The sequence below is a fragment of the Sapajus apella genome, unplaced genomic scaffold (genome assembly GCF_009761245.1).
Source record: "Sapajus apella isolate SASKATOON/1434 unplaced genomic scaffold, GSC_monkey_1.0 scaffold69, whole genome shotgun sequence".
Lineage (NCBI taxonomy): Eukaryota > Metazoa > Chordata > Mammalia > Primates > Cebidae > Sapajus > Sapajus apella.
In genome coordinates this window covers 7,442,488-7,463,505 of record NW_022437009.1, presented here as the reverse complement: position 1 = coordinate 7,463,505, position 21,018 = coordinate 7,442,488, and the positions used below count along the sequence as shown (strand labels likewise).

The 21,018-nt window shown below is 42.8% G+C and overlaps 2 protein-coding genes and 1 pseudogene across 10 annotated transcripts in view; 2 read left to right on the top strand and 1 right to left on the bottom strand.

The window, feature by feature from the left end:
* The window catches only part of CAPZA1 (capping actin protein of muscle Z-line subunit alpha 1), a 48,655-nt gene extending 40,853 nt beyond the window's left edge, over positions 1 to 7,802 (top strand). Inside the window, exons 8-10 of the mRNA XM_032249753.1 lie at positions 1,220 to 1,291; positions 4,776 to 4,838; positions 5,546 to 7,802. Coding sequence (XP_032105644.1) covers positions 1,220 to 1,291; positions 4,776 to 4,838; positions 5,546 to 5,686 — 276 coding nt within the window. The 3' untranslated portion in view covers positions 5,687 to 7,802. The remainder of the gene's footprint in view (positions 1 to 1,219; positions 1,292 to 4,775; positions 4,839 to 5,545) is intronic.
* A 1,930-nt stretch (positions 7,803 to 9,732) lies between these two features.
* MOV10 (Mov10 RISC complex RNA helicase) overlaps positions 9,733 to 21,018 on the top strand; it is a 30,429-nt gene continuing 19,143 nt past the window's right edge. Inside the window, exons 1-2 of one of the 8 annotated variants that reach the window (XM_032249739.1) lie at positions 9,733 to 11,427; positions 11,546 to 11,747. In XM_032249739.1, coding sequence (XP_032105630.1) covers positions 11,379 to 11,427; positions 11,546 to 11,747 — 251 coding nt within the window. In that variant the 5' untranslated portion in view covers positions 9,733 to 11,378. Of the gene's footprint in view, positions 11,428 to 11,529; positions 11,748 to 21,018 lie in introns of those variants that run through there. The other 7 variants (XM_032249736.1, XM_032249737.1, XM_032249740.1 and 4 more) reach the window with 7 other exon arrangements.
* LOC116531096 overlaps positions 19,529 to 21,018 on the bottom strand; it is a 2,841-nt pseudogene continuing 1,351 nt past the window's right edge. Inside the window, exon 2 of the transcript XR_004260270.1 lies at positions 19,529 to 20,685. The product of XR_004260270.1 is annotated as a eukaryotic translation initiation factor 2-alpha kinase 1-like (transcript). The remainder of the gene's footprint in view (positions 20,686 to 21,018) is intronic.

Sequence of the window (21,018 nt, the reverse complement as noted above, 5' to 3'; positions counted from 1 at the left end):
AGATTCCAACATAAGAATTTTGGGAAGGCACCAACATTCAGATCGTAGCACTAGGTAAATGGCATTACCTGGACTATTGTTCTAGCATTATGGCTCTAATATCAGCTACTTCCATTTTATTTTCTTCATGGCACAAGTGTAATCTTTCTAAAACATTCCTTTTCCTATGTGCCACCTATAATGGGATAGCTGAATTCTTTTTTTCCCTATGATGGGGATCTTGCTATATTGCCCAGACTGGTCTTAAACTTCTGGCCTCAAGTGATCCTCCCATCCTAGCCTCCTGAGTAGTCTGAATTCTTAACAAGGTTTATAAAGTGTTTTGTTCTTCACAGTCTATTTCTCCAATTTCATAGCAACGTTTCCTGCCACACTCCTTTTTTGTACATATTCATATGCAGTGAGCTCTTTGTTCTTGTTTAAACCAGTTACACTCCATTCTGTTATATTTTTTATCTCCTTGGTAGATGTCCTTCTCTACCTTGTCCACTTAGGTAACAACTGCTTCTTTCAAGATCCTATTCAAATGCACAAAAGGATACCCTTATCCTTTTCTGTATGACCAGTTAGTAGCCTTGTCAAGGTGACTAAACCTATCTTCTAAGTTGCCAAAACTTACTGAACCTAAAATGTCATTGATTTGTTAGTCTGTCTCCTCCTTTTTACTAATTGTTTTCATAATTATAGCTCTTCACTTTATTCAGAACTACTTCTATCTTTTTAAAAATATCTGCTTTACCAATAAAATACTTGCTTTCTGTCCATCTTTAACCCTCAATTAGACTTTTCCTGTATCTATTCAGATCTGCTTACCAAAATGGAGAAATGTGCTAGATATTAGGTATTAGGATCCATTAAAAATCCTTGGTTTTCACAGAGAAAAGCTAATGTTTAATGACTTTAATTATTTTAATATTGTTAAGAGTGGGATCTTACTTACCTTTGTATTTGCAATGCCTAGCACAGTGCTTAGAATGTGAAAAGCACATAACAAATGTTTGTCGAACTTAATAATCAGTTTTCCCTGCTAAGGAAAAAGCATTCTTAATGTTCTGTGGATTAATTAACCATCATTGTGAATTATCGTTAGTTATATTAATTATTTGTTCAGCAGTGATAAAATGGCTCATCATCTAAAAGATAAAGCATGGATTTCTGTCCTAAGTAACAGGTTTCTCTATGAACTTCCCTAAAAATGCTCAAACGTTGTCTCACACAGGTTCACTATTATGAAGATGGCAATGTTCAGTTGGTTAGTCATAAAGATGTACAGGATTCACTAACCGTTTCGGTGAGTATGGAATAGTATCTGGCTTACTCATGTCTCATTTTTCTTTAAAAAATTAGTTTTGATCCTGAATCCTGATTCTGCCAGTAGAAATTCAGTTTGCTTTTAATGATTTGATTTTGGCCACTTCTGTTAGTGCCTCTTACCACCAACTGGCATATATTAGTTCACAGTTTTTGATTCAAAATATTGATTATGGCTTTAGACAAATGTCCTTCTTAGTCACTCTCTCTCAATTGTACGAGTTACTCAAGGAAAGTAGTACCTTCAATCAATAAATACCAAGAGCAAGGAAAGTTTACCAAATTGCATGCTATAGGGCTGCATTTATATCATTAGAGAAACAACATTTTTAGGAGTATTCAATTAGAATGTTTTATGGTTTGTTGTTGTCATTTTATTTGAGACAGAGACTCACTGTGCCCAGGCTGGAGTGCAAGGAAGGACATGATCACAGCTCACTGCAGCTGCAAGCTTCCAGGCTCAAGTGATCCTCCCACCTCAGCCTCCCAAGTAGCTGGGACCACAGGCACACGCCGCCATGCCCAACTCATATTTTTATATTTGGGAGAGATGAGGTCTCTCTGTGTTGCCCAGGCTGGTCTCAAACTCCTAGACTAAAGTGATCCTCCTGCCTCAGCCTCCCAAAGTACTGGGATTACAGGTGCAAGCCACCATGCCTGGCCAATATTAAGCTCTGTACCTTGAAAGAAGAGACATGATTTGTTTTTGTTTTTGTTTTTCTTTTGTTTAGATGGAGTCTCGCTCTGTCGCCCAGGCTGGAGTGCAGTGGTGCGATCTCGGCTGACTGCAACCTCCACCTCCCAGGTTTAAGCACTTTTCCGCCTCAGCCTCCCAAGTAGCTGGGATTACAGGCACGTGCCACCACACCCGGATGATTTTTCCTTTCTTTTTTTTTTTTCTTTTTTTTTTTTTTCAGTAGAGACAGGCTTTCACCATGTTGGCCAGGCTGGTCTTGAACTCCTGACCCACCTCAGCCTCCCAGAGTGCTGGGATTACAGGCATGAGCCACCACCACACCTGGCCCAAGACATGATTTGTTCTTACAGTTCTTTTGTAGTCTCATTACTTCTTTATATTCTTAGAAGTTATTGAATACCCCCAAATAATTTTTGTTTATGCATCATACCTATGAACATTTACTTCACTAAAAATTAAAGCTAAGAAGTGTTGACCGGGTGTAGTTGGCTCACACCTGTAATCCCAGCTCTTTGGGAGCCGAAGGCAGGTGAAAGCTTAAGCCCGGGAGTTCAAGACCAGCCTGAGCAACATGGTGAAACCCCATCTCTACAAAAAAAAAACATAAAAATCAGCTGAGTGCCTATAGTCCCAGCTACTTGGGAGGCTGTGGTGGGAGGATCACCTGAGCCTAGGAAGGTTGAGGCTACAGTGAGCCAAGATCGTGCTATTGCACTCCAGCCAGGGGGACAGAGTGAAACCCTGTCTTAAAAACAAATAAATAAATAAATAAAACTAAGGAGTGTTAAAAATACTCGTTTATTAAAAATAATAAATGCATATATGTTAATAAGTAACATCTTCGTAAATATATTTTCGAAATCCAAAGAAAAAAACAGAAGAATGACATCTGTGTCTTCACAAATTTTGTAAAGTCTGGCTTCTTAAAAGATGACTGATATTAAAAGGTGGCTGAAACTTCATCTCAAAAAACAAAAAACAACCAATATTGTGATATTAGTTGTTTTTTGTTTGTTTTTTGAGATGAAGTTTCATTCTTGTTGCCCTGGCTCAAGCACTATCTCAGCTCACTGCACCCTCCACCTCCCAGTTTCAAGCGACTCTCCTACCTCAACTTCCTGAGTAGCTGGGAATACAGGCATGTGCCACCACGTCTGGCTAATTTTTGTATTTTTAGTAGAGACAGGGTTTCACTGTGTTGGCCAGGCTAGTCTCAAACTCCTGATCTCACCTGCTTCAGCCTCCCAAAGTGCTGGGATTGCAGATGTGAGCCATTGCACCTGGCCTCTGCTTCATACATTTCATTAGCCCTCAAAGTGATAAAGTCACCATACATCATGTAGTTTCTAGGAAATTACGTTATATACACATTACAGGTATTGATCGACTTAACGACCTATGCAACTTACGACCATTCAACTTTACGACCACAATCGCTAGCCACAACTGCTCAGCGTCTGGCAGCGCAAACGTTGCCCAGGCCCAGCTGGGCGTACGACAGTGCGGACCAGCTTCCGGCAGCACTACCATCTCTGCGTGCACCATTTCAACTGTACATATAGCCTACTCAACTTACGACCAAATTGTGTTACGACTGGTCCGCTGTCCCAACCGTGGTCGTAAGTCGAGCACTAGCTGTACAGAGTGAGAGCAAAACAGGCAAATAACTTTGTCTTAGTATTATTGTGAAAGTAAAGGCCAGGTGCGGTGGCTCACACTTGTAATCTCAGTACTTTGGGAGGCCGAGGCAGGCGGATCACGAGGTCAGGAGTTCGAGACCAGCCTGGCCAACACAGTGAAACCTTGTTTCTACTAAAATTTCAAAAGTTAGTTGCACGTGGTCGCAGGCTCCTATAATCCCAGCTACTTGGGAGGCTGAGGCAGGAGAATCGCTTGAGTCGGGGAGGTGAATTGCAGTGAGCCGAGATTGTGTCACTGCACTCCAGCCTGTGAGACAGAGCTAGACTCTGTCTCAAAAAAAAGTAGAAAATAGTTTTGACCTCATAGTCTCTCTTAGGACCACTGCTGTAGACATTAAATCCTACCCTGTTCTCTTTAAAAAAAAAAATCTGGCTGGGCGTGGTGGCTCATGCCTGTAATCCAAACACTTTGGAGGCCAAGGCCAGCAAATCACCTGAGGTCAGGAGTTCAAGACCAGCCTGACGAACATGGTAAAACCCCATCTTATTAAAAAAAAAAAAAAAAACTTAAAAAAAAAAATCTGTTGTACTTAATGGTAACAGGAAGAGAGAGATTCATTTTATACTTGAGCCACGTAATACAAAATGTGATTGGCTAGTTTAACGTCTTAAGTGGCAAATAAAGGCATATGTTAGCTTATGGTATATGACTGATGTGTCTGAGGGCATTCATTGTTCATATCATTTTAAACCAGAAATATTTTCAAGGCGTCAAGTTTTCAAGACTTGATGATGTCTTTTGGGTATACTGTGGTAGAGTGGAAAGAGCATGGGTTTTTTTGGTGAAGACCTAATTTCAGATTCCATCTTTATCATTCAAAAACTGTGTGATTCTGGTCAAGAAAACAGAGGGTTCTGTTTTCTCATCTGCAAAATGGGGGTTATGATTATAACATACTCTCTTCTATAGAGTTGTTGTGAGAATCAAAGGAGGTAGTGGGCATGGAAACACTTTGGTAAACTAGAAATTGTTACACAAATGTTAGTTAAGATGGAGTTACTTTTCAGGATCTTACTGCTTACACATTTTAAAAAATCTGATTTTACCCTCTTTCTTCCTCCATTAGAATGAAGCCCAAACTGCCAAGGAGTTTATTAAAATCATAGAGAATGCAGAAAACGAGTATCAGGTAAGAAGATTTGGAGCTAATTTTTTTAGATCTACTATCTTATTATTGTGCTGTTAACATATTTTGTTAGGCCTCTCTGTGTCCTTTAATGTAAATACACATGCTCTTCAGTTTTACTAAATGTGGAGACTTCGCAGACCTTCCCATTTGGCATTCTGCTTACAATCAGGGTTTCAAGATTGCTTGGGACTGTAGCTCTAGTTTTAGAAATATATAGGTGCTGCCAGGCGCGGTGGCTCAAGCCTGTAATCCCAGCACTTTGGGAGGCCGAGGCGGGTGGATCACGAGGTCAAGAGATCGAGACCATCCTGGTCAACATGGTGAAACCCCGTCTCTACTAAAAATACAAAACATTAGCTGGACATGGTGGTGCGTGCCTGTAATCCCAGCTACTCAAGAGGTTGAGGCAGGAGAATTGCCTGAACCCAGGAGGCGGAGGTTGCAGTGAGCCGAGATCGGGCTATTGCACTCCAGCCTGGGTAACAAGAGCGAAACTCCGTCTCAAAAAAAAAAAAAAGAAAGAAAGAAATAATATAGGTGAACTTCTTGACCTACTTCAGAGGTTGGAGAGGACCTCATTGAAAATAATATATCCAGTCTATCCTTCATAGGGGACTCAAGCATATCCTTTGACTATAGCGTTACTTTCCTATTCACAACCAGCCTCGTTTCTGTTCAAGCAACTCATCTTCAATTATCTATTGCAGACAGCAATTAGTGAAAACTATCAAACAATGTCAGATACCACATTCAAGGCCTTGCGCCGGCAGCTTCCAGTTACCCGCACCAAAATCGACTGGAACAAGATACTCAGCTACAAGATTGGCAAAGAAATGCAGAATGCTTAAAGGCTGAATGTAGAATTCTCCAGTATGTGGAAAGACAAGGATTCAACATGTGGTCATATGATAAATAAGTGATTTATAAACAAGAGTGATATTTTGCTAGGGCTTTCAAAGTTAACCAGTTTTCTAGCCTCATGGAATACTGTTGAACCTATAGCATTGTCTTGATTCTTTTGTGTTCTCTGCCTTGTAATTTTCTGTTATTGCTATATCTACGTGTAAATTTTTTTTTTTTTTTTTTGTTAATTCTGCCACATTTAATGTTGGAGAGAGAAAGATCTATCCTAGAGACATTTTACTGTTTAAAAAAGTTTCCTAGCCACAAAGCCCTGCTACTGATTTAGACAAGGTATTACGGTCATTACTTTCTACCCCTATCCTTCCAAGCTCCAAGCACTTCTGGTACTTCAGTGGTTTTTACTGATCCACCAACACCTAAAAAGACTATGCTACAATCTATAGCTAAATGGAAGACACATTCATCCTTCTCCCTCTGACTGCTTTGATCATCATTTATTGCATCTCATAACTGTAATTTTCCAAAGTTTGGATTGGGACTTTTCAGGTCCTTTTTGGAGGGCAAAGGAAGTGCCAGCTTCTCTGGGGAACTTGTTTTTAAATCCAAAGACTTGAACCACATTCCCTGCACAGAACGTGTTTGCTTTTATCCCTTCTTCCATTGTCTCCTTCCCATTTTAGTACCATTGTAGTTATAGACATCTGCATTTTTAGAAGGGTTTTACCCATTTATTTTTTTTAAACATTCAAGAACTGCTGACATACTGTGGATATAGAGTATAAAACTTGAAAAATGCAGATGTTGAAGGAATAATAGGTATCTTGTGCTTTAATACTTTATGGCAGGATTGTACTATAAGCAAATGAATTAAACAGCTATGTAAATCACAAACAAAAAGTAAAAATGAACCAAAGTGAAAAGGATAACTTCCAGGCAGTATCTTTCTATTGTAACCTGTTATTTAAGGAAATACTAGTGATTTATTCTAAATAGGATGTAAAACTTATTTCAAATTACTCTTCCTCTGTCCTACCTGCCAAGAACTCAAGTGTAACTGTGATAAAATAACCTTTCCCAGGTATATTGGCAGGTATGTGTGTAATGTCAGAATACACAGGTGACATAGATATGATATGACAACTGGTAATGGTGGATTCATTTACATTGTTTACACTTCTATGACCAGGCCTTAAGGGAAGGTCAGTTTTTTAAAAAATCAAGTAGTGTCTTCCTACCTATCTCCAGATACATGTCAAAAAAGAAGGGTGTTTGTGCTTCAGTTTTGTTTTTGCTCAGTAATATAGTCAAGCAACAGTTTGTTTCTAAGTGACCCATTGAGCTGTGTATGCATTTTTATTTCAAATAAAATATATTTGTATTATTTGTCATTCATACTATCCATCCATACCACACTATCTTCTGTATCAGATAGTCTAATAGAAATATACCTGTTTTGTTCTAAAATTGTCTGAGTTTCTCCTTTTTGATTCATCGCTTCAGCCTTTGTTCTCAAGGTAAGATATTCAGCTGTATTTGATCTTATTTGTTGAGAATGATTAGGGTTTCTGAAATTGGTTTCTACCTTCAACTTTTATAGACTCAGTGAATATCCAAAGATTTGTAAAGAACAGCTCATTTAAGCGTGAGCAATATCTATGGATCATGCTGCTCTTCACTCAGAGACTACCCGTTTTTCAAAGGGAAAAATGTAGTTGTCTTCTGTACCTGTCATTCAGAAAGCAAGGCCTAAGTATGGTCGTAGTCACTAGGCAGAGGTAGAAATGAAAGAATCCCTGCCTTAAACTTGCTAATATTTCACGTTGGGTTATCTCGAAATGCTGCTTTCCTCCTCTTAGCTGGCCTAGCTACAGACTTGCGGGAGAGGCTTTTTTTTATCCTAGTTCCCAAAAAGGAACCAGAGGGAGTTTTATGCTTCCTGTACTCCATCCAAGGCCAGTTCAAATTCCCACCTTTTTGAGAAACATTTAGCTACATTCCATTCTCCTTGTAATGCAAATAGATTCAAACATTCTTGCCTTTAATTTATTAACTCTCTCATCTTACCCCCAGGCTATCCCATTGATTCCTTAGCTTAGACTTTTTTTAAAAAATGTCTTAACCCCTTGACTATCTAAAGTTGTTACTTGCATAATTGGGAGGAAATCAACCCTCCTGACCAAGTCTGGCAGAGACACTCCCGCTCTGGCTCCCCCCTACCACCTTCTTAACCTCCCTTAGCAGAAATATTTGCTTGAATTGTATTTATTTTATCACAAGCTGCTGAAATCAGCCTGTTGTACCCTAGGGCAAAGATTTCCCAGCCATCTGGAAAAGAGTTTTTTGTGGAGCCTCCCTCCTGTATTTGGTTTGAAATGGCACTGCTGAAGACTGTTTCATCTGAGCCTCAGTGATTATCCCTCTATTGCTTGCCTAGTTCCAATGCCTGTTCTCTTTTATAATCTAAGACTTTGGTGCTGGACTCATCTAGGTTTATGGGATACTTGGCAAACTTTTGGCATATTTTGGCATATTGTGTACCTGTCATTCAGAATGATAAAGAATGATAAATATTTAAATGCCAACTTGTGAATTTACAATTATCTATAAAACTACCAAGTAAACCAAATACTTGTGATCATTTTCTCATTTTTCAGCTACCTACTATGAAAAAGGAAGATTAGTAAGTACAGAACAAAGCTGGATTGTCCTATAGTTTAAACTGAGATAACTTAAATTTCTCCTTTAAACAGATAAGGTATATATAAAGGCACAGAGTATATATAAGCTCTTTGAGCACAAAAACAAATCTCACATCTCTTAAAATCCAAGGTATCAAAAAGCATTCTGTTATGTATAAGCATATACAGTTGATTCTGGTTATTCAGCGTGGTTAGGTTCTGTAAAGTCACTTTGAATACTGACTTAGTGAATACTGTAACTCATTCCTGAATGAAGTTTAACAGGAATTTTCCCTGTAAAGCCTTCCTGTGCTTAGGAACATGGGACCACACTTAAGCACTACACTTAGTGGCCATTTTAAGTAGTGAAATCACCAGCAAAAAGCACAAGAATTCAACAAGCGTGGCACTAGATAGACCATGGAAAGGGCACTTTACAATACAAGGGCTGAAATCAGCAGGGCACTGTGTCAGACCTCAACTGGGAACACGCACATTGGACAACAAGTTTTTTGTCGCTCTGTGTGTGTCCATGAATGACCACAAAGGCACTACATGTATTGATTTGGGGATTACAAATACATTTTAGTGAGAGGTGCATTTGCAGGTAGGATCAACTACAATTGCCACAGCCTCTCTTTTGGTTTATGGTAGACTGGCTAGTCTAAAAAGTATTTCGATTTTCTGGAAGGGCCATGGGTTTATTCCAGTAACACTGTTGGCCAGTTAACTTTCAGATTGCCTTCAACGCATGCCTAAATCAACCTCATTTCTTTTAATTAAGGTAGATTCATGTAAACATAGATGGATTTAAGGAAGAAATCAAGGAAGTGAAACTTGAGCTGGATGTGAAAGGTGAGAAAGGAGGCCATTTTAGACATCTAGAACAGCATGTGTGAAAATGTTACTGGAAAGGGGTCCTGGGTCCCATGCAGGAAAAGAATTAGGGATGAGTCTATAGAGTAAAGTGAAAGCAAATTTATTAAGAAAGTAAAGGAATAAAGAATAGCTACTCCATAGGCAGAACATCCCCAGGGGGCTTTCATGATCCCCTTTTGTGGTCATTTCCTGATTGTATGCTACACAAGGGGTGGATGATTCATGAGTTTTCCAGGAATGGGGTGGGCAGTTCCCAGAACAGGCTTCATCCCCCTTTTTAGACTGTATTGGGTAACTTCCTGATGTTGCCATGGTATATGTATACTGTCATGGTGCTGGTGGGAGTGTCTTTTAGCATGCTAATGTATTATAACTATCGTATAATGAGGCATGAGGACAGCCAGAGTTCACTCTCCTCACCGTCTTGGTTTTGGTGGGTTTAGCCAGCTTCTTTACTGCAACCTGTTTTATTAGCAAGGTCTTTATGATGTGTATCTTGTGCTGACCTCCTGTTTTATCCTGTGACTTAGAATGCCTAACCTCCTGGGAATGCAGTCCAGTAGGTCTCAGTCTCATCTTACCCAGCCCCTGTTCAAGATGGAGTTGCTCTGTTTAAACGGCTCTGACAATAACAATTAGAACCCCATGTGAAGTTGATTTTTCCAGATAAAACTTGTTTAGAGAAGTTCTATTGTAGACAAAGCCACATGCATCACATTTTTACCCAAGTTTTTACTATACTGTAGCTTTTTGTGTACGTTTTGAGAACACCCAAGAGAAGTCTGACCAGAAAAGAGAGTAGATTGTATCCAAGAATAATATGGATTTAGATTTGCTGGTCAGAATGGAGCCAGACATTCAGTTTGAGTATGGTAGATAGGTTTTTCAGATGGTAAGTAACAAAGCAATTTTGAGGAGTTCACCCTCTCTACTCTTCTGGAACCTCATCAGGACATTGAGGGAGAAAAAAAGGTAACATCTTTGGCTACTTTTCTAGTTTTTTCCTCTACTTTGCATAATCCGGTTCTAAAACAATGTTTTCCTCTGCTCTATTTTCCCCATCCCTGTAGCTTTGGTTCCCACTGACTGCATTTCCTGTTGCTAAAGCCTGTTATTCCTGGCTTCAGTTGGTTGTTGGCCTGAGAGAAGGTACAAGTTGGTTGTTGGCCTGGAGTATGATCTGGGTTCTGGACTTCTTTTAATTCCTTAGATTGAATGTGTGGCCTCCTGCCGGTAACTGCTATGGAGAACACCACTAGCTTTGATTTATTTGAAAGTGATATATTTGATTTAAAACTTTTTAGTATAACTTAGCTTGTCCCATTCTAGTGTGTGTGTTATTTCATTCTGCGAGAAAAAAAAAAAATAGATGCAAAGGCTTGTTATTGTAGCCCCACCCCCTTTAATTTGTCTATACAGTCTTGTGAAACAATTGCGCTTCTCTTCGTGGTACCGTCACTATTAACTACACTTATTGCCTAACACAACAGTCCCTTACTCTGAAGATGCTAGCGTTTTGATGACTGGGGCCACCTTATATACTAGTAAAAAATAAAGAGCAATACAGATTGAAATGCAATTAAGCGCCCAAATATGTGGCTCAGGGGTAAGGGTCACCAGCCTTTCCACGTAATGGAGCCGGTGTGGCAGAGAAAAGCAATGACTGTTTGTCCTGGCAGAGCCCCTTGTCCCTCCCTTCCACACGTACACACCTTTATCTCAGAGACACTGGGTTCTTCTCCCTAAACTTATTTGACTCTTATGCCAACTACGTGCGTCTGAAAGCCCAAGAAGGGAAAATGGGGGAGGGGGCGTGTCGCCCGCTTCCACGGGTTTCTGTCCCTGGACGGCTGGGGGAGGCGGTGGATGAGCTTCCCCAGTCCAGCTGCAGCCGACCTAGGTCCCAGTCCTGCCCTTTGCTCTCCTGCTTTCCACTGAGTCCCCAGGCTCTAGAGGGTGGGCGTGAGAGTGGCCCTAGCGGAGGCTCGGAGGTCCTCCCGGGCTGTTCAGACGGCCCCAAGCGGTAGCCACGTTCTGATACTGGCTAGAAGCCAGGGGAGGGAGCTTGGGGTAAGGGGAGGGCCCTGAGGGAGGGGTCAGACGCTTTAGGAAAGAGTTAATGCGAAGAGGGGGAGGGGATAGGACGGAGAACCGAAGGGAAGACTCAGGTAAGAAAAGAACGTAGGAGAGAAGTCTGGTGGGGAGAAGGGAGCCCGCAGGATCAGGGGTCAGAGTTAGGGGGCTTCCCCTCTGCTGCACCCTCATCTCAGGGCCGCCAACTTCCAGCTGCAGCGGCGACTTTCAGTTTCATTTCCGCGGACCCTCCTGCCTGGGCCGCAGCCGCCGCCGCGATGCCCAGTAAGTTCAGCTGCCGGCAGCTCCGGGAGGCGGGCCAGTGTTTCGAGAGTTTCCTGGTCGTTCGGGGACTGGACATGGAGACAGATCGCGAGCGGCTGCGGACCATTTATAACCGCGACTTCAAGATCAGGTACGGGCCGGCCCATTCCCGGCCCTGAATCGCGGGCCCAGCTTGCTGCCACGACCCCCGCGCGGGGGCCACCTTTCCCGCCCCGGGGCGCAGAGGGACGCAGCTCCCCCCGCGGCTCAGGCCAGTCCTGGGGCGGCGCAGACCTCCCCTCCCGCGCCTCGCCCACGCCCCGCCAGCGCCGCCCGGAGCCCGCCCGTTCTGCCCGAGCTGGGCCCCTGCGCCAAGTCCCCGCGGAGAGCCTCCTGGGCTGCCCGCGCCCCCGGCAGTCGGAACGCAGGGCCGGGGGCCGGGTCCCGACTCCACGCGCCGCTCGCGGGGGCTGGAGGACAGCTCTCCCGGTGGGGGAGGGGAGCCCCCAGAGGGGGCCCAGGCATCGCGGGAGCGCGGGGAAAAAGCTGCCTGTTGCGGGCTGCGAGCCCAGGCGCGGGCTTTACGGGGACCTCTGCCACCTTGTTGAGGCGCTGCTGCCTCGGGGGTCCGCTATTGGGAGAGCTGAAGAGGCCCAGGGTAGAAGGGAGAAGCTCTGGAAAGAAGAAAAGGGCACAAACTACGTAGGTACCAAACCTCCATTAGCACCTGTGGCTTCTCCATGGAGACAGGGCCAGCCTTCTGGAGGCTCCCTTTCACCCTGCGCTGAAGGCTGTTTGGTCTCCTTTTCCTGTTACCACCCAAGTGAAAATCAAAGAGTCTTCTGTCAGACCACAGAATTGCGCTTCAAAAACACGTATATCAACAGGCTTCTGCCTTGCGTGGAAAACCAAGAAACAGTTTTAACAAGGGTAAACGTAAAGACTTGTTCAAATAAACATAAGGTAGTGGGAATCTGGGCTTAATAGCAGACCTCCCGAAAAAGACCTTGGGTTTTACCAGACCAAAGGGCCAGTATGGGTGAGATGTGGCTACTAAAACGGTTGAAGTCTAAGATTGAGCTAATAGAAGTGTGATTTGGGGTAGGGGGAGAGGGTAGAGACTCTCCATATTGATCATATCGTGTCTGGAATATTGTTTTCACTAATGGATATCACATTTTGAGAGGGATATTAACAGGCTTGAAGAACATCTGAAGAAGGGGCAAAGATGATGAGGCCCTGTTTTATGTCACCATGCTGGTCACTATGGGGACTCTTAAGATGAAAAACACACAATCCCAGAGGAGCAGCAGAGGCTGTGATATGCATGCAACATACATGTACACAGTACACTACAGTACATGGTAAAATGGAGGATTATACTAGGGATGATAAGAAAAATGCTGGAGGAAAGAGCAAGCATTCATATCACATCGTATCAACACTTCAGGTATGTGAATTCACCTACGTCCACAGAGTACAACATGGCTGTGAAACAAGACATCTACTTCTTTTGGCTCTGTTAAGGAAAAAGTAATTGGTTAAAATAGTAAACGGTAAGGAAGACTTGACTCGAGGCTGTGGTAATAGGGCTGTTGCAATAGGGAAGAGAGATGGAGCTCAATTCCAAATACAGTAAAGATAGCTGGGGATTTATGGCCAATGAACAGAGTAAGGGGATCGATATATAGAAAATTGCTAAGAGGAGCCATCAAGAGTGGGAGGATTTTTGCTCATCTGACCTAACAAGATTGTTGTTAAAGGCAGACCAAGGACTTGCACATCAAAGGCAGGAAGGAGGAACTTGATCAGATATCAAGTGTGATCATGCATGAAGGGTGAGGAGTCTCACTAAAATGACTTCAAGATTCCTTGTAAAACTGACCTAGGTGTGCCTAAGACTGAAGGGTTTGGGGAGCCAAGGTCAAGGGCTAGTCAAGAAGAGGGCTCAGGGGAACCTAACAAGTTTGATCAAGGAGAGTCTTTGTCAGCTCTAAACCAAAGGTACATAGTATGTTTTAGTGCTGGGGAAAACTGGTTGTGTTAGATAGCATACAGAAAGCCATATATACTGTATGTTATGGGTAAATGTAGGCATTTTCCGAAGTAATTTTTACTGTATACCATTGTGTTTATGCAAATAAGATACCACTTCTCTGTAATTGTTAGGGGATGTGATGGAGAAGGTGGCATTGACCTTGGCCTTGAAAGATAAATAAAATTTAGTAAATGGAGGAGGAGGAAAGGCCTTCTATGTGGGTTCATATTCTATCTTGAGACCCAGTGAAATAAAGTGAGAAATGTTTGCCTCAAAAATAGAAATATCAGACAGGACAAGGTAATTATCCTTGACTTTGGAGTTTTTTTTTCTTTTTTTTTTTTTGAGACGGAGTTTCACTCATGTTACCCAGGCTGGAGTGCAATGGCGCGATCTCGGCTCACCGCAACCTCCGCCTCCTGGGTTCAGGCAATTCTCCTGCCTCAGCCTCCTGAGTCACTGGGATTACAGGCATGCGCCACCATGCCCAGCTGATTTTTTGTATTTTTAGTAGAGACAGGGTTTTACCATGTTGACCAGGATGGTCTCAATCTCTTGACCTCGTGATCCACCCTCCTCGGCCTCCCAAAGTGCTGGGATTACAGGCTTGAGCCACCGCGCCCGGCCTATTTTGGAGTTTTAACATGGAGAGGATTACACTTCTGTGTCACTTCAGAAGGCAAAAGTGGGTTTCATCAACTATCCCCGCTCCGTACACTCACCATGTTGGGGAAATTTATGTTCAGATTAAAGAACTTGCCTACACATCCTTTAAAACTAGGCTGGGCTGGGCGCAGTGGCTCATGCCTGTAATCCCAGCACTTACAGGCTGAGGCAGGTAGATCACTTGAGGCCAGGAGTCTGAGACCAGCCTGGCCAACATGCTGAAACCCTGTCTTACTAAAAATACAGGAAAAAAAAAAGCCAGGCATGGTAGCGTACTCCTGTAATCCCAGCTACTTGGGAGACTGAGGCAGGAGAACTGCTTGAACCCAGGGGGCAAAAGTTGCAGTGAGCTGAGATCACACCACTGCACTCCAGCCTGGGCAACGAAGCAAGACTCCATCTCAAAAAAAAAAAAAAAAAAAAGCCAGGCTGGAATGCTGTGAAGTCAACCCTCATTTCCCAATAGGAATTAATTGCTTTTTCTCTGGCCTCTCATGGCTCTTTCTTTACACCTTGGGTATAGCCTAGTGTTATGGCTGCATTATGCTCTGCCTTTATGGCACATGGCCATCTTCCCCTGGTACCAAACACTCAGATCCTCTACCATTAGTCAGGTTCACATCTGTCTTCAGTCCCCAGCATAGAGCTTTGTATGTAGTAGATGCTCAATAAATGCTCACAGAATCTAATTGAACTAGTAACTAGAGTTAACTAACAAGAGAATGGGCTACATAGCAGGGGGTGTAGCAAGTCACACTCTAGGAATTCTAGGAGATTCCTACCCTGGGAGGGGATAGGTCCCTCCAACTAGGTTACTTTATGATGTTATAAAGTGCTCTGCTCTGAACTCTTGCCTTTTCCCATCCATCTTTATTCATTAAGCAAATATATTTAATGAGGCTCTACTAGGTGCTTGTGCCTCGGTCCCTGCCTCCAAAGAATATAATCTAGTCAGGAGCAGCAGATATGTGTAGACAAACAAATGTAATACAGTAGTATAGGTGTTAGTAATGGTGGTTAGGTAACCCTGCCATTTAGTGGTTGCATATAACTGTGAACAACTCTAAATCTTCCATTTCCCCAACTGTAAGAGTATGTAAAATAATGCCTTTCTCTCAGGGTTGTGAGAGACCAACCTGAGCTGTCTAGGCAAAGCATTTGCGTAGCTAGCATATTACACTGGCTTTGTAAATGGTATCCCTCATTAGTACAATGATGACGAGGAGTTCATTGTATAAGGTAAGGACTGAAGTCACGAAAGGTTTCTGAGAGAAGATGATTCTTGCTTTGCACAGGAGACTCATTCTTCTACAAGCCCTGGCTGAGCGGCTCCTGTGAATGGCAAAGCAAAGTGAGTTGCTAGAAGTACACAGAAGGAACCCAACTGACTAAGGAAGGAGGCAGCAGTTAGATATCGTTTAACTACAGTTGTGATGAGTGCTTATAAGGAAAAGTCCAATATGCATGGCGAGTATATAATTTGGAGATCTGACCTAGTCTAGCAACCTAGACTAGATCAAGAAACCTAGGCGGAGGTTTCTTGGGGAAAGTGATATTTGAGCAGAATCTTGAAGGATTAATGGGACTTCGCAGATGGACGGGGCAAGGAGAGTGTTCAGGCAGAGGGAACAGCACCTTCAAAGGCTTGGGAATGACCTCAGAAGAACAGGAGACCAGCAGGGCCGTGGGTCAGCATTGTGAGGTGTTTTGTTTTGTCTTTAATCTTAATGGAAATAGGAAGACACAGAAAAATTCAAAGTAAGAGACAGACATAATCAGATTTAGAAAGATCATTCTGGCTTCTGGCGTGGAGAGTGGCTTGATGGTTGGACCTCTACCCACAATAAAAAAAACACATTTTACTTTGGGATCTAGCATACACAACCTTCACAAAGCAATACCTGCCCTTGAAACAATACATAGTTTCGCTCCCTGCCCTCTGATATTTTTTGTTCTATTTTATTTCAATTTTATAAAAATCCTGGCCTTGACCCACTAATGAGAGTTGCAATCCATAGTCTGTGGAACATGAAACTAGATGTCTCTTTAAGATGACTTCCAAATCTGATCATATGTTCTGAAATACCATATCTCTAGCTTTTGGCCTTTCCTGAACTGGGTCTAAAAAGATTAGCAATTGTTCACCCAACAAACAGTAGGGGCGGCTTAAGGCAGGGCAGTTCAGGCTAAGGATGTCCACAGAGCAGAAGTCTGCAGAGGGGCACAGTGATATAAGTCACTGGGAATGGCTGAAATAAGGATGGATTGACAAGAGGCCAAATGTGGGTGAGGATGTGGACCTGAATTTCTTTTTCTTTAAAGTGGGATGATATTAATTACTACCTCAAGGGGTTGTTTTGAGGAATGAATGAGATAATGCATTCAGGAAATGTTTTCTGTTGTTATTGTATTTGCATTATCATTGTTACTATGGAGGATCTTGAGTGTGCCAAATTAAAGACTTAATTCTGTGGACTGTGGAATTGCAAATTGGGAAAACAAGATCAAATTTGTGTTTGATGACAATTCTGCAGATATAGCGGGTGGTCTGCGGTAGAAAGGTAGGGAGAACAGTTAATTGGGACCTGGAAGAATGAGCAAATGGTATAATGAGGCAGCTCAGAAGAAATACAAATGACTAATAAAAGAAGGAAAGATCCTTGACTGTATTGGTGATCAAAGAAATGCACAGTTAAAGAAGATAACATTTTTTTGTAATCAAATTGTCGAAAATTTAGAACATTGAAAAGTTCTGATGTTAGAGCCTTGAGAAAAGGGCATTTTCAAACTCTTGTTAGTGAGAACATGAATTTGTACAACCTGTTTAAAGGACAATTTGGCAGAACTTATCAAAGGTGTGAAGGTTCATTCTCTTTGACCCAGAAGTTCTACTTTAAGGAATTTATCCCATTAGTCCTGCCTACAAGTACAAGTGTTTTTGTGCAAGGATAGTTATTGTAACATTTGGAATAGCCAGAAATCTCAGGCAGCTTGTTTATCACTACAGAAAGAAACACAGCATGATGCATTCATGTGTACTATCTTTTAGCCATTCAAAAGGGCATGGTAGCTCTGTAAAGCGTTGTTACGGGAGAACACCCATGACAGTAAAAACACCTGCTACAGAATGGTATGTATAGCATATATCATCTCATTACTGTGTTTTATATGCATAGAAAAAAGTCGGTGAGAACGTACATCAAATAGTGGGTTTGATTGATTAATTGCTCCCAATTAAGCAAGTAGTTGTGAGCAAGGGAATTAAGGGCTTTAATGTTTTATGTTAGATACTTGTTCAAATGTTTGATTTTGTGGGTTTTTTGGAGGGGGAAAATGGAGTCTTACTCTGTCACCCAGGCTGGAGTGCAATGGCACGATCTCGACTTACTGAAACCTCTGTCTCCCAGGTTCAAGGCATTCCCCTGCCTCAGCCTCTCAAGTAGCTGGGATTACAGACATGTGCCACCACACCTGGCTAATTTTCTTATATTTTTAGTAGACATGGGGTTTCACAGTGTTGGCCAGGCTGGTCTCAAACCCCTGACTTCAGGTGATCCACTCACCTTGGCCTCCCAAAGTGCTGGGATTATAGGCGTGAGCCACTGCGCCCGGCCTATTTAAATGTTTTAAAAATATTATGGTGGCCACCTTTTCATTTATCCTTTTTATTTTTTTTTTAATCTCGCTCTGTTGCCCAGGCTGGAGTGCAGTGATGCAATCCAGCTCACTGAAACCTCCACCTCCCAGGTTCAAGCAGTTCTGCCTCAGCCTCCCAAGTAACTGGGATTACAGGCATGCAGTGTACCACCATGCCTGGCTAATTTTTGTATTTTTAGGTTTTACCACATTGGCCAGGCTGGTCTTGAACTCCCAACCTCAAGTGATCCACCCACCTCAGCCTCCCAAAGTGCTGGGATTACAAGCATGAGCTACTGCGTCTGGCTTATTTATCTCTTTATGGATGCATCCTTATATCACACCTACGTAAGCGTACACATGTGGGATCATTATCCCATATCATTTTTATCGTGGACCCCTCCCCTTATCGGCATCTCACCTCCATTTCCACATTCCGCCCTATACTCAGGTAACTCTTGATATCAATCAGAGTATTTTGTAAGTCATTATTTAATTTAAAAAGAATCATTTTTGGCCAGGCGTGGTGGATCATCTGAGGTCAGGGGTTTGAGACCAACCTGGCCAACATAGCGAAACATCGTCTCTACTAAAAATACAAAATATTGGCCGGGCATCGTTGTGGGAAACTGTCATTCCAGCTACTTGGGAGGCTGAGGCAGGAGAACTGCTTGAACCCAGGAGGCGGAGGTGCAGCGTGCCGAGATTGTGCCATTGCATTCCAGCCTGGGCAACAGCAAGACTCTGTCTCAAAAATAATAATAATAAAACATGTTATTCACATTATCCATGTCCTCCTGTCTCGACTACATGATGGGAATCTCTCCGAAGCATCTGGTATGGACCTCTAACACATTGTTGGGATTTTTTTTCCCCAATATTATACTATAATAATTTTTTTTTTTTTTAGAGTCACGGTTTTTTTATTTAGGCCAGTTGTCAATGAAAGCATCATGTAACGTGGTTTTCATTTATTTAAAATGCAGCAAAATCATGTGCCATCTACCATGAGGACTGCCAACTCCATGGCAGACCCTTTCTGGGATTCAAAAGCCAATTCATCAGATCGCTGCCTCTGAGGGATATACAGATTGGCTTTGGAGTTGAATGCTGTAATAAAGGAGGAAGTACCAGGGAACAGTGCAGGGCAAAGTCGGGAAAGAGATATGAGCTGCCTTGAGATCATGGGGGTGAGGAGTACAAAGCTTTGGAAGGGTGTGGTTTTGGAATGATGCTAAGTTGAAGGCAGAGAGAATAGATAAAAACGTTGAAAGTGGCCGGGCCCAGTGGCTCACGCCTGTAATCCCAGCACTTTGGGAGGCCGAGGCGGGTGGATCACGAGGTCAAGAGATCGAGACCATCCTGGTCAACATGATGAAACCCCGTCTCTACTAAAAATACAAAAAATCAGCTGGGCATGGTGGCGCGTGCCTGTAATCCCACCTACTCAGGAGGCTGAGGCAGGAGAATTGCCTGAACCCAGGACGCGGAGGTTGCGGTGAGCCGAGATCGCGCCATTGCACTCCAGCCTGGGTAACAAGAGCGAAACTCTGTCTCAAAACAAACAAACAAAAAAAACGTTGGAAGTTGCACACTGTTAAGAAGTTGAGCTTTTAGCTTAGAGGCAGCAGAAGGTTTCGAGCCAAGGAATGAAATGATCAGGCATCCTTCCAATAATTAACTTCAGCAGCAGTGTGAAAGAGGCAGGAAGACTGGCAGCTGTCAAAACTGCACAGTCCAGTGAGTGTGCAGGCCTGGGCTTGGGCAGTGACAGGGGCAGGGAGCACATGTCAATTTCTGCGGTAGAACCTTCTAGAGGAAGACCAGAGAGAAGGTCAACAGAGTTGAAAGGAAAAAATAATTAAGGATGAGGTCTAAGTTTTTTAAAAGTTTCAGAGACTAGGCATATGGTAATATTTAGGTAGGAAATTTAGGAAAAGGAGCTTGTGGGGCAGGAAGGGAAGGAGCAGCAGCTTGTCTTTAATAAGTCTTGTAAAGCCTTACTAAATAGAACTAAGAATTATACCAACTATACCCTAATAAAGATGAAAAATTTACATTCCAGTTAACTACCTTAAGTTAAAGTCCACTTTCATCCTACAGATACAGCCTGAGGAAGGCTAGACATGTATGCCCCCATCCTTTCTGTCATCCCTCACCCCTTTGTCTTGAGAAAGGTTTAGCCCCTTCTTTAGTTCTGCAGTTTCTTTTTCTTGTTCCATTATCTTCATCTGTAAGGTGAGGCTAACACTTCCAGAATTTTGGAAAAGTTCACTCTGCTGCAGCTGAATAGCAGATGGTCTCCGCAATGAGTTCCTCCCCGTTAAGTGCTGTATATACTTCCCTTGCACTGGACACCTTTTACTGAGGGATTCTGGTGACTGACCAGTTCTTAAACCTGTTAGAACTTCTGCATGCTCCATTTCTGTTCCAAACGGCTGAAAGAGCTCTAGCAGGATCACATCCAAGCGGTACATATCTGACGTGGCATCATACTCAGATGCTTCTGAATGTTTGGGTGAAGCACACGGACAGGTACCCACTCTGGACCTATGTGTTGGTGTTCCCTTCCCGTTTCTATTGGTCCAGTCTGTGTTCTGTAGGATGTCTCTGCATCCTACAGAGTCTCCTATTTTTACCTGCTGATCAGGGCCATGAAGAAAAATACTTCTTGGCTTCTGATCTCTGTGCACAATTCCCATGTTACGTAGGTAAAACACACCTACCAATTCTTAAAAAATTTTTGTTGTGGCCGGGCGTGGTGGCTCACGCCTATAATCCTAGCACTTTGGGAGGCCGAGGCGGGTGGATCACGAGGTCAAGAGATCGAGACCATCCTGGTCAGCAAGGTGAAACCTCGTCTCTACTAAAAAAAATACAAAAAATTAGCTGGGCATGATGGTGCGTGCCTGTAGTCCCAGCTACTCGGGAGGCTGAGGCAGGAGAATTGCTTGAACCCAGGAGGCGGAGGTTGCGGTGAGCCGAGATCGTGCCATTGCACTCCAGTCTGGGCAACAACAGCGAAACTCCGTCTCAAAAAAAAAAAAAAAAAAAAAAATTTATTTCTATCCAATTCTTAGCC